The 13,246-nt window shown below is 38.4% G+C and overlaps 2 protein-coding genes across 8 annotated transcripts in view; one reads left to right on the forward strand and one right to left on the reverse strand.

Moving 5' to 3' along the window:
* The window catches only part of impg1b (interphotoreceptor matrix proteoglycan 1b), a 33,631-nt gene extending 32,746 nt beyond the window's left edge, over positions 1-885 (forward strand). For all 3 annotated transcript variants that reach the window (XM_048192243.1, XM_048192246.1, XM_048192244.1), the window contains one exon: positions 256-885. In XM_048192243.1, the coding sequence (XP_048048200.1) occupies positions 256-336 (81 nt within the window). In that variant the 3' untranslated portion in view covers positions 337-885. The remainder of the gene's footprint in view (positions 1-255) is intronic.
* A 2,626-nt stretch (positions 886-3,511) lies between these two features.
* Positions 3,512-13,246, reverse strand: part of myo6b (myosin VIb) — an 84,329-nt gene continuing 74,594 nt past the window's right edge. For all 5 annotated transcript variants that reach the window (XM_048192253.1, XM_048192254.1, XM_048192252.1 and 2 more), the window contains 4 exons: positions 10,722-10,825; positions 9,084-9,215; positions 3,988-4,206; positions 3,512-3,777 (listed from right to left, as the gene is read on the reverse strand). In XM_048192253.1, coding sequence (XP_048048210.1) covers positions 3,578-3,777; positions 3,988-4,206; positions 9,084-9,215; positions 10,722-10,825 — 655 coding nt within the window. In that variant the 3' untranslated portion in view covers positions 3,512-3,577. The remainder of the gene's footprint in view (positions 3,778-3,987; positions 4,207-9,083; positions 9,216-10,721; positions 10,826-13,246) is intronic.

The following is a 13,246-nucleotide window of genomic DNA, read 5'->3' on the forward strand; positions in this document are numbered from 1 at the left end:
GTTGTCTAGTTCAGTTCACACTTCACTAGACATTTAAATTAATTGATTGATTGATTGATTGATTGAATGAATGAATCTTTTACATATAGATTTAAGCATTAGATCTAAGGTCATATCATCAATGCTTTGCCTCTGAAGTAGTCACAGGAAGGTGTGTTGCATTGCGATTATTCATAACACAACTGATGGTTTTGTGCGTCGTTTTTTCTTCATTTCTTGAATGACCATGTTGTTTTTCCTCATGTTGTATTACAGATGCGGCGGATGTCCAGCAGATCCTCTTGCTGTGTTGTGAGGATTCCTGATAGTGAAGGCTTTGAAGTGACTGTTTTATGATGTCCAGACACTTTTTTTTAAAGCTATGCATGGCACCAAAGCTCTTCAGTGCTATTCAAGCAACTCAACTTTGCTGGTTTCTTGTAGACATTTGGTGAGTTTATGATACAACCGCTCTACTCAAGGATCAGCCATATTCTTGGACAACTGAAGGAACACCTCCAGGAATGGGGACTTATGATTTAAATCAGTTCTGAAGTTATTTTTAATTGTACCTGCAAAAATATGTAAATTGTATATGAGACATGTAATGTGTTGGATGCTTTGAACCCTTGTCAAAGGTTTGTTTCCTCCCTCACAATGAGGTATTTATTTACAAATCGATACATTGAGTTGTATCTTAAATAGAAAATAGATTCTAGTCATCTCTATCCTCAGTATCCCAAACAAAGAAATTGAATTTAAGGTATTTCTGTAACTCCTAATGGGGGAAAAAAAGACAAAAATACAGGTATGTGGGGATGATATCTTTGTTTTTACATTAAACAGAAAAAGTGTTGTAGTATATTTCAGCTGTAAAATAAATAGTCATTTCTATTTAAATTTTAATGTGCACTGATGAATCATTCATGTTGACTTTGAAAGATAATAGTTAGGGTCTCTCAGTAAAGCCTCTTTACTACATTATAAAAGCAAAGATCGAAACGTAACACGTTTATATGGGATGTGTTTAATTTGGTCGAGTAAAGTGAAGAGAGCAACAGTGGCCAGAATAAGAAAATCAGAGTATATTTAACCCAGACACATCAAAGATAAACTAACAGACAAGAAACAAATAATTAACAAGTATAATATCATAAATCGATAGTTTGAGATGACACTATTTCAGGGCTCAATGGAGAAAAACATTAGCATATGAATAAACAAAGTCTGGAAAATGACAGCAAATTGATGCAGCAATTTGGTCTGTGTCAAGTTTTCAAAATGTTTTGAATGTTCCCATTACTTCTGTTCTTCAGGCAGTTATTATGAGCAAATGAGATAAAAAGAGGCGCATAACGAGACACTCCATAGTACGAGCTCATTTAAACTGAGTATTTCCTTGAGTTGGTACATAAATGTAAAAATGAGAGAAATCTACCACACACGCCGACAGAATCCACAGCAAATCATTAACAAAGGTGCCATTATCACTTCACTGAACAGAAATGAATATGCCCTTTAGCATATCACCATGATTTAAGTACAAAATTGCTGAGCAAAACCATGCATGAGAGCAGTGACTATCCTTTTTATGAACTGAAGCTGCTTTTAAATGCATCTATAAAATTCATTATCAACTATTTGTAAAGGCAATTTCAGATGGTGCGTGTCTTTGAAACGACACTGCTGTTATTACCACATTTACAAAGGTGAGACAAAATATTGCAACCTAATGTATTCCAGTGCATGTTCCTCATTAGCCTTTACCACCATCATTAGATTAAGGATACTTTGAATAGTTATTCAGTGTATTAAAATATTAAATGTTGCGCCACAATAATGACCATTTAAAGGATTAGTTCACTTCAGAATTAAAATTTCCTGAAAATTTACTCACCTCCATGTCATCCAAGATGTTTATGTTTTTGTTACTTAAGTCGAAAAAAAAAAAAAAAAAAGAAGGTTTTTGAGGAGAAAATTCTAGGATTTTTCTCCATATAGTGGACTTCAACAGTTAGCAATGGGTTGAAGGTCCAAATGTCAGTTTCAGTGCAGCTTCAAAGAGCTCTACATGATCCCAGACGAGGAATAAGGGTCGAAATGATCGGTCATTTTCTTAAAAACAATGTTAAATTATATACTTTTTAACCACAAATGCTCGTCTTGCACTGCTCTGCGATGTGCCACGCATTACATAATCACATTGGAAAGGTCACATGTGATGTAGGCGAAAGTACCAAGCAAGTGTTTGCAATGCGAATGTGCAAAGACTAAGTCAAACGGCCTTTACAAAAAAGGTAAAACAACAATGTCGGACGATTTTGAAGTTGGAGAAGAAAATTAGATGGAGTTTTTCGCCCTACCGTGGTACTTCCGCCTACGTCACGCGTGACCTTTCCAGCATGATTAAGTAACGCATGGCACATCGCAGAGCTAGTGCAAGACAAGCATTTGTGGTTAAAAAGTATATACTTTTTTTTTTTTTTTTTTTTTTTTTTTTTAGAAAATGACCGATCGTTTTGCTAAATAAGACTCTTAATTCTCGGCTGCTTTAGTTTTTTTTATTGTTTCTAGTCCAAATATCTAAACATTCTTAAATCAAGAAGCATTTTCTAGTCAAGTAAAAATTATTGTCTTGTTTTCAGAAAAAATAAGTCAAAACAAGCTAAATAATCTGCCAGTGGGGTAAGCAAAATAGTCTTATTTCTAACCAAAAACAAGATTATTTTGCTTGTTTTAATGAAAAAACTCACTTAATTTTGACTTATTTTTTCTGAAAACAAGACCATTTTTACCTGTCAAGAAAATGCTTCTTGATTTAAGAATTTTTAGATATTTTGACTGGAACAAGACAAAAAAAAGAGCTCTTTGAAGCTGCACTGAAACTGCAATTTGGACCTTCAACCCGTTGGTAACTGTTGAAGTCCACTATATGGAGAAAAATCCTGGAACGTTTTCATGAAAATTTCTTTTCGACTGAAGAAAGAAATACAAACATCTCGGATGACATGGGGGTGAGTAAATTATCAGGTAATCTTAACTCTGAAGTGAACTAATCCTTTAAAAGGTGAAGTGTGTGTTGTTTCTGCAGCATTAGCCAACAGAACTGGGGAAAAAGTCCTGAACACCTTCCATTCGTCAAACAAACAGATAAGTCCAATAGTGGTTGAGCCAATGTTGCTCAGGCTGAACATGGAGCAATGTTAGATTGCCATTTTTAGGGGAATGTCTGATCATTATCTTATTTTAACACAAATGACACACATAACCATTACAGAACCCGCTGCACACTGAAATGTGTCCTTTTATAAAGATTACACCTAGTGTATTTTAGATTCATGAGCAGGTTTATATGAGTGTGACGTTTTAATAACATCCCTATCAAATGAGATACGAGTTAGGCCTGAAAATCTTAAGGCATCTCTGAGCGACAGGTTCAAGATTTGTATGAAAACTGGTTTCTAAGTTCACAGCAAAATGAAGAACAAACTACAAACAAAAAGTAAATTGGACAGAGTTGTGCAGCCCTTTGTTTTAGTTACACCACGTTACCATCTACCATCTACACGTGCATAGATAATGTGAACCAGGAGGATGTTCACTTGAGAAGGTTCTGGAGCATGGCGGTCGCGTAGGTGGGTCGGGCCTGCTTGCTTTCGATGGCGTTCCTAAGGTATTGGATCCCGCCGCAGCGCTCCCAGATCTCCTCAAACTGGCGGGGGAGGATCTCCGCTCCACGTTTTCGTGTGAGCCCGGTCTCCTCCAGACTGAGCTCACACATCTCCATATCGTCCTTACCTAGGTACAGCAAAGGATAAAAGGCATCACGCTACGCCCAGGTGCACACCTCACATCTGAAGATAAGAGTCACATTTTCAAGTAACGGTTTCAGCTATTTTATCTTTCGATTCCTGCTTCTATTCCAGAGAATTCATTGTTCACAGTAGGGGAAAATTATTGTTTTATCTTATCAAAACACTAGGTAGTACTGAAGAATGCCTTTGGTACCTGCTACCAAGAGGATCGGCTGCTTGTCTGGATGAAGCTCCATCTGCCTGGCGATCCAGGGCCCATCAAAGTGAGCGTACCACCAGCCTTTCTTCTTGTTCTGGGGGTCTTTGTACTGATCTGCAGGCCTTATGAAGGGAATGCGGAAGTAACGTTGCTGTCGGTTCATTGCAATCTCTTGCTGCCGGGCTGGGACAGGTGGAGCGGGGTTCTGCTGGGCTGAAGAAATATGACAGAAAATACAACAATATTAACAGAATGAAAATTCTGTCATTAATTACTCACCCTCATGTCGTTCTACACACGTAAGACCTTCGTTCATCTTCAGTACACAAATTAAGATATTTTTGATGAAATCCGATGGCTCAGTGAGGCCTGCATTGACAGCAAGACAATTAACACTTTCAGATGCCCAGAAAGCTACTAAAGACATATTTAAAACAGTTCATTTGACAACAGTAGTTCAACCTTAATGTTATGAAGCGACGAGAATACTTTTTGTGTGCCAAAAAAAACAAAATAACGACTTTATTCATCAATATCTAGTGATGGGCGATTTCAAAACACTGCTTCATGAAGCTTCGATGCTTTACAAATCTTTTGTTTCGAATCAGTGGTTCGGAGCACGTATCAAACTGCCAAAGTCACGCCCCCCAGTGGTGAACCATTGAAATTTCGAAACGCTTATGACATAACAAAGCCTCGTTTACTGAAATCATGTGACTTTGGCAGTTTGATACACACTCCAAACCACTGATTCGAAACAAAAGATTCGTAGTTCATGAAGCAGTGTTTTGAAATTGCCCATCACTAGATATAGAACTGTTTTAAATATGTCTTTAGTAGCTTTCTGAGCATTTGAAATAGTTAATTATCTTGCTGGCTATGCAGGCCTCACTGAGCCATTGGATTTCATCAAAAATATCTTAATTTGTGTTCTGAAGATGACGAAGGTCTTACGGGTGTGGAACGACATGAGGGTGAGTAATTAATGACATAATTTTTAGCATGTTGCTATACACTTGTTCTGAATGGCAGTCAGTGTTGAGGGTAAAGCATTACAAGTAACGTTAGTTATGTAATCAGATTACTTTTTTCAAGTAACTGGTAATGCATTACTTTTAAATTATATTAATACAACAAAATATCGAAGTTACTTTTTCAAACAAGTAAAGCATGTTACTTTGTTTTCCATTTATTGACTGACAGCTCTCCTGTCTCCATGTTGAGAGAAATCAGTAGTATGCAGAGGTGTTGTGCGCTCAGTAAACATGATGGTTATTTTAGAATAGTTCTAGACTAAATGTGAGCATACATTAACTCATTTACTTCTTCTCTGCGTCCTATTTTTCTGTATTCACAATGGCAGCACAGCTGAAAGGCTTGTTTGTTTGAGATGCGCCCTCTACTGTACAGGTGTGAATTTGCATTTTCTTCAGCATGAGGTTTATTCGTTTCACTTTTGGTGTGAAAGGACCTTTACATTTACCAAAAATAGAGCTTTTTGTTGTTATAAAACAAACAAAATGCCCAGATGAGAAAAAGTAACACAAAAGTAATGTAGCGCATTACGCAATTAGTTACTTTTTTAGGGAGTGACGCAATATTGTTATGCATTACTTTTAAAAGTAACTTTCCGCAAAACTGATGCCAGTTATATTTTGTCCTACCCACAACTTTCAAGTTTTGTCCCACTCCTGTTGCAAAAGCCTGGTAGGGATCTACATGGACTTTCAGTCTCACTCTGGTGCCATTAAAGGCCAATTCACACTGGACCAACAGACCCACGCAGACGTCACCTGATTACAGCACGTCACTTCTCAGACATTCTAAATCCGATTCAGCATGTTCAATCGGTCAAAACAAGCTCAGACAGACGCAAACAGACACAAGACAGGGGTAACACACTCACTGTCTGTCAGCATCTGTCGGTGCGGTGTCAATTGGCCTTTAATCTGTTTTTTTCCAATTCACCCCACACACAACACTTCAGACTAGGGCTGTTAAAATGAATGCGTTAACACATGCGGTTAATTTTTTTCAGTTTAACGTGTTGAAAATATTTAACCAGTTAAAGCAGCATCTGTTTTTTCTGTCATAATTTGTCTAGAGTTACATTATATGATCATGCTCTTATTCACGCAAATGATTTTAAACTATACACAAGACAAACGAGAACGCGCTGTCTGTGAATGTCGTGTCCATGTGACACACACGACTCGTGTGCATAAGAAAGACGCACGCCAGTATTGAGTTCGCTTAAATAACACAGAATAATGCCAAATTCGTAGAGTATCCTCATAAGAGCAGTCTTAAATGAGATAATTAACATCTTAAAATACCTTGTTGTGAGAAAATGAGATGCATGTCAGATCTGCGTCATGTTCGGCAGCGGCAGCTCTTAAAGTGACAGCAGCCTAATAAACCAGTTGCTGTGATGTCTGTCATTAATGTTAATCAAAGAACAAAGGTAACAGAGAAACTTGTAGCTTTAATAAGGATTAATCTATATTTAATTTATAATTTATGCATTGAAGACTGTGAAGTGTTCGATAACTTTATTCAGTTTCTGTATATTTCCTACCTGTTAGACAGGTAAGGCTACAGGTAAATATGACATGTGAAGATTGTTTTAAAGGTGCCCTAGAATTAAAAACATATATAAATCTCATTTGTTTAAAAGACCTCCAAAGAACAGGCAAATCTCAACATAACACCGACTGTTACGTAACAGTCGGGATCATTAATATGTACGCCCCCAATATTTGCATATACCAGCCCATGATCGAGGCATTACACAAGGGCAGCCAGTATTAACGTCTGGATCTGTGCACAGCTGAATCATCAGACTAGGTAGGCAAGCAAGAACAATAGCGAAAAATGGCAGATGGAGCAATAATAACTGACATGATCCATGATATCATGATATTTTTAGTGATATTTGTAAACTGTCTTTCTAAATGTTTCGTTATCATGTTGCTAATGTACTGTTAAATGTGGATGAAGTTACCATCGGTTATTACTGTATTCGCGGAGACAAGAGCCGTCGTTATTTTCATTTTTAAACACTTGCAGTCTGTATAATTCATAAACACAACTTTATTCTTTATAAATCTCTCCAACAGTGTAGCATTAGCCGTTAGCCACGGATCACAGCCTCAAATTCATTCAGAATCAAATGTAAACATTATGCATGACGAACACTTTGCAAAGATCCATTCTGAGGATTATATTAGCTGTGTAAACTTTGTTTATGCACTGTTTAAGGCAAGCGCGAGCTCTGTGGGCGGGGAGCGTGAGCATTTAAAGGGGCCGCAACCTGAATCGGCTCATTTCTAAGTATGCCCCAAAATAGGCAGTTAAAAAATTTATTTAAAAAAATCTATGGGGTATTTTGAGCTGAGACTTCACAAACACATTCACCTTAGACTTATATTACATCTTGTAAAAAAAACGTTCAATGGCACCTTTAAGTTCACTTAAATTAAAAGTTGTTATTTTTTAAAGCCTAATAAATGTTGAAATTGATAGCTTTTAGCTATACTGTAATGTTGAAAGTCTATAATTATGTTAATTATGTAAAAAAAAAAAAAATCAATTTCATAGAGACATCAGTACCAGTATTAGTATCAGTGATATTGGCCTTCATTCATAAAAAGATGCCATTAAACAAATATTTAAAATATACTGTCTTTAAGTTGTTTCTACATTAATTTGGAGAGTAACTGTGAAATTATTACAATATAAAAATAGTAAAAACTTCAATGTTTTTAATCACTATTAATCATGATTAATTACAGAAAAAGTGTGTGATTTATTAGTTAATTAGTAACTTTCATCTCCTTTTTAGATATTAATATTTTGCGAGACTGCCTGAAGTCATTTCTTCCTCCCACTTCCCGTGCACACATCAATATCTTCCCTCCCACACCCAGTAATTCAGAACTTGTCTCGCGCCACACTTTGTTGCAAATCAAAAGCTCACTCCCACAGCTCTATTACACCTTGCTCACTGCAATGGTTTTTGGTTCTTGTGCCAGAGCTTGGTCAGGGTGATCTGACAGGCCGTCACACACTGGCCTGACTTAAGAACTGAACGGTGACGTAACGTTACGTGGCTTTGGTTGATCCACAAGAATCTGAAATTCAGCATTTTCTCCTCATAGACTCTTTTCTATTACAAAAAGGACCATGTTGCCGGACCATACTCGGTCTCAAGTCCTTACTTGATGGGACTCTTTTAACATCTCTCTTCAAAGTGAAGCATGCTTTGAGAAATCATTCATGTACTTAGCACAAATGGTACGGTAGGAGTTACACACCAAAGTAGGGTTTCTTCAAATCAAATCTTCATATCAAACCATCTATTTATACCTAATGCTCAAAATACATATAAAGTACGTCATAAATGGAAGTAGGCATTTTAAATCCATCATCCCTAAGGATCAAACAGATTCAGAAGTCTGCCTAATGTAAAGAAAGTTCTCAGAGAAGTTCTCTGCACTTTAATATTGACTTTGCAAAGCCAGAAGCCTTATTTCATTTCTCGGAGTGAGGCAGCATAAGCCCTGTGCACCTGATACAAACACTCCACTGTTTGAAGGTAAGACACTTCTGAGGATTTCACAACAAGAAAGCCGGAGAGTTTGAAGTGAACCTGCAGGTCACGCAACTCTAAATCTTCTGTTTGTTCTGCACGAGCAAACACTTTAAAAAAATCACTAAAGTCTTCCAGCAACCAAACACAGTGACGTGCCTTTCAAACAGGGAAATAAGTGAGGAGTTTGATTTCCTTGAAACAGCAGTGGGTGCCTTTAGATGTCTGCATTATGTGCTTCACAATCTTAATCACAAAATGTGCTGCAAGGAACTTGAAAAGAACAACAAACAAAAGTGCACATTCAACCTTGAGAAACAGCTACACACACACACACACACTCACATGAGAAATAAGTATCATTTCAGAATAAATGTTATGCTTAATCACCATTACAAATGAAATAATCAGCTATACACAACTGCACAGAGCAGTTTGCATTCTGTTGTTCCGCCACAGTGCAGACCGTTCTCTTGGGAAAAAAAGGATCACATCTTACCATAGTCGGTGACCGATTTGGGAGCCCTCATCTCCGTGTCTGTATTTCGTTTCTTGTTCTTTGATTTCCAGGCATGGTACACCTTCAGACGACGATGAAATTCTTCTCGACACGCCGCCAGCAACTCTATATCTACAAGGGTGAGAGATCATATAGTCAGTACTGCTTTGCAGTGTCACACTGTGAGGAGAGTTTCACATGACCCTTCAGTCTTGTGCTGAACATGAACATGGAAAAACTGCTCCAAAATTGGTCTACGTTCTATTAAAAATATTTTTCCTAGCTTATGGTTACCCATATACAAAAAAGCCTAATTTTCTAAATATCTATGACTCTCTTTCTTCAATGCAATACAAAATGAGATGTTTTGATCAGAATGTCTAAGGCACTGTTTACACCTGCATCCTTTACAAGATGCATTTTGGTTGATCACAAGTAGACGAGGGGAAGACATTCCCCTTTACACCTAGTGTTTTATTCCGTCTCTTTTGTCCACTTTCAACCGCTTCTGTCCTGATTTCTTTGAGGGGAAGGCCTATGGGAGGGTAAATGTATGAGCTTTTTCAGATCATTCAATCTAACGGACGAAATAAGCTTGCACAATTTACATATGAACATGAACGGAGACGATGAAAAAACATACGGAGAGCATCAGCTTTCGTTTCTGCTCTGACAGCCGAAAGACCGGGTGAACGTTGTGAGTGTGTGTTAGAAATCAGGAATGGTGTGAGAACATTGTGCTTGGTACATTTTTTGAGAGTTTATATGTGAATAAAAGCCTAAATTAAATCTGTTCATCATAAAAAGTGATTGAGTCTCTCCAGAAAATTTGAACTAAACCGCTTGATTCTAATGGATTAGTTTTACAATCTCTTTATGAACTTTTTGAAGCGTCAACGATCAAGTTGCAAAGGCAGTCAATGGAGGGACAGAATTTCATCAAAAAGATCTTCATTTGTGTTCCGAAGATGAACGAAAGTCTTACAGGTTTAGGACGACATGAGGGTGAGTAATTAATGACAGAATTTTCATTTTGGGTGAACTATCCCTTTAATATTCAAGTCTTCTGAAGCTATATGAAATTAGCTATTTGAGTAATCTTGCCCTCCGCCATTAGTTCTCAAATCTCATTAGCGATTGCACAGATTCAAGCTTTGAATTTTCATAACAAGTAAGATTTGAGAGCTACGACCGAGGGGTTTTCAGTGAATAGTGACTTTGAATCAAGTGAATAATCTCTGAAAAATTTAAATATAGTCCACAAAAACATTTAGGGTGGTTTTGGTCATGATGAAACTCGTGGTCACTATATTCTTTTGTTCTGTGAAAAGCAGCATTTTGAGTTTCAAAGAAGAAAGAAAGCCATAGGGGTTTAGAATGACATGAGGGTGAATACATGATGACAGAATTTTCATTTTAGAGTAAACTATTCCTAAGAGATCTCCAAATAAAAAGCATATATATTTCATTTATACTTAAATACATAAATTACGGATTGAGAGCAAGCTGCATAATCAGCCCCTCTGAAAAAGCTGTACTGTCACGATCCCTAATCCAAAATGACGTGCTTTTTGACATGAACAGCTTCAATTGAGCAGGAAGTTCTGAGATCAGATCAAGGGGACTGATTGATCTTACCACAGGAGGTGTTGATGGCGTCTCGCAGCTCAGCGTACTTCCACTTGCTCAGGTCGTACTTTTTCACCCCAGCTGCCACCTTGTTGGCCTGCACCTGCGCACCCCTGAGATTGCATAGAGGAAGAGTTTTTCTTAGCTTCATGTTTCTCCATAGGCAAAGGTTCTGATCCATCTCCTAAGTTCCTGTTACCAGCTGCTAAACATTCCCTAGGCCACAGCACAATCAGATGATTAATTGGCCTTCTGCTTACATGGAGATACATTCTCTCTGAAACTTGTAATGACATGGAAATAGCACGGATCATGCCAAATTAACACCTCACTGAGCAAATTAGATGCAGCCTTGGCAACACTGTGCTGCAACAGTGAGGGCGGTTAATGGCGGTTAACGATGGTTAATGGTGAGCGAGGGAAAGGCCACACGTGAGCTTTGCGAGGGTTTTGACTCCCACGGTGCAGGGAGCTCTAAGCCTATCAGAGCAGGGATTGTCTTTTTCTTTACTAAAGGCACACAAGGTCTGTGAGGATCCGTGGGGCAATGAACAAAACATCACCACCCTAGAGCTGTTAGCATGTGGATTTTTGATATGGTTTCAGGTGGTTTTGAGTGGCCAAAAAAATAAGGAGTAAACAGCTGGTGATTACAATGCCACTTTTAGTAGAATATTATGCGGTTGCTAATGTGTTCTGAACAAGTGAAGAGTTCATATGCAAAATCCGATAAACAGCACTTGAATGAACTGACTGCCGTGCGTTATTCTCCACATATAGCATGTTCTGAACCCTAAATACGTTTTGTCAAAAAAGCCGGTATTGTCCACTGTCAAAGCATTGCACGTTCACGTCTTACAGCAGAAACCAAAAAGCACCCTTGTTGTTTGTGAACACAACCCGATAAGTCTGTTTTAGTGAATCAGTGCGCAGTATTCAGGTCAGGTGACAAGGCTGCTAGTCACTTCGAAAAGACGCAAAAGTGATCGAGGATTTATAATTTCGACTCTTGCAACTCCTTGTACGCCATACACGTCTTACATGCTGAAACCTTGCTTGTCCTTTTGCGTCTGTGTGTGTGCACGTGCGTGCATGCGTGTGTGTGTGTGTGTGCCCGCCCATCTGTTAAAGTGTGAGTGTGCGTGTGTGTGCACACACGTGTGTTTGAGTGTGTTTTAAATGCAATTACAAAGCAATTACTTGGTTTTGTTAACCTATGAAACATGAAATGTGGAGTTATTTGCTTTTGCTAAAAAACAAACTCTCAATGAACTTTAATTTTGCAAGTTACCTCAATTTTTTTTTTTTTTTTAGTTATTATTACTGAAAAGAACCTAACTGCAGTTTGACTGATATTACTTGCAATGCACAATAATAAAAACATGATTTATGAGAATTAAAGTTATCTGTTTTTGCAATTGAACTCTTCAAGTGTGCCACAAACGTTTCGATCGCCCCCATGTGGCTGGATGCAGTATAGGTCATAAACCCCGCCCTCTCTGTGTAATCTAAAGGCAGGAACACACCAAGTCGACGGCTGGCCGTCGGGCAGTTTTTCTTCGTCGGCTGACTAAGTTTTTTCAGTGTGTTCCGCACCGTCGGCTGAAGTTGGTCCTCGTCGGCTTTTTTTCGGCTGATTCGAAATGTTGAAGCTCCGTCGGGCCATCTGATCATTCTGATTGGCTGCTCAGCTACTGCCACCTGCTGGTTCGGAACGGCATTTCATCTCACGCAGGCGCAGAACTGACGTGCTACTTGGCTGTTTAGCGTCGGTTTGGTGTGTCAGGGCAACTTTGGACACAGACGCTGCCGACGTGAGCCAACCCCACAGTCTGCTTTCGTCGACACTAGTTCGTCGGCGTCGGCTTGGTGTGTTCTGGCCTTAATAGGACGTGAGACAAACTAAACAATCAAATTACACTTTGAATAATTTTTTTTCCCAAAGATGGTTTCTGTCATTTTATGTAGTTTTTATCATGCTGATGTATATTCAAGTGTTAATTTTTTTTTTTAAACAAGTTTGGGTTTAGTTAGTTATTTGATGCTATAAAAATGGGGGTTTGATGTCATGATTGACAGCTTCTCTGAGCGAAGGAGTCACCAACAGACTTTTTCCGGGATTTCGGGGGGAGACTTGAGCTTCAACTTTAATTTCAACATTTCCATAACTGTTTATTTCACACCGACATAATGAGTATGTCTGCAGTAACCAGTGCTAACCGATTTTGTGGGAGTGTGGGCGGGGCCTTGATAACGCTGCTTGACTTCATGCTCACTATTGCACAGACTCGGGCTCCAAGATGTCAGCGCCATATATGGCTATTGGCAGCTTCACTTATCTACAATGGAAGAGAGTGAAGGAGCGTCGTCCATTTTTTTTTTTTACAGTCTATTGTTCTGAATGGTTGTTATCATATTGGGTAGTTGATAAGTGTCTTTCCAGATTTTGGAAGATGAATTCTTCAAACAGTGGTAAAAGAGGATGTGGTGCTGGTCCTTCAGGAGTCACTCTCAAGCTGTCTGTCTATAAGGCC

The sequence above is a fragment of the Megalobrama amblycephala genome, linkage group LG5, assembly GCF_018812025.1.
Source record: "Megalobrama amblycephala isolate DHTTF-2021 linkage group LG5, ASM1881202v1, whole genome shotgun sequence".
Taxonomy (NCBI): domain Eukaryota; kingdom Metazoa; phylum Chordata; class Actinopteri; order Cypriniformes; family Xenocyprididae; genus Megalobrama; species Megalobrama amblycephala.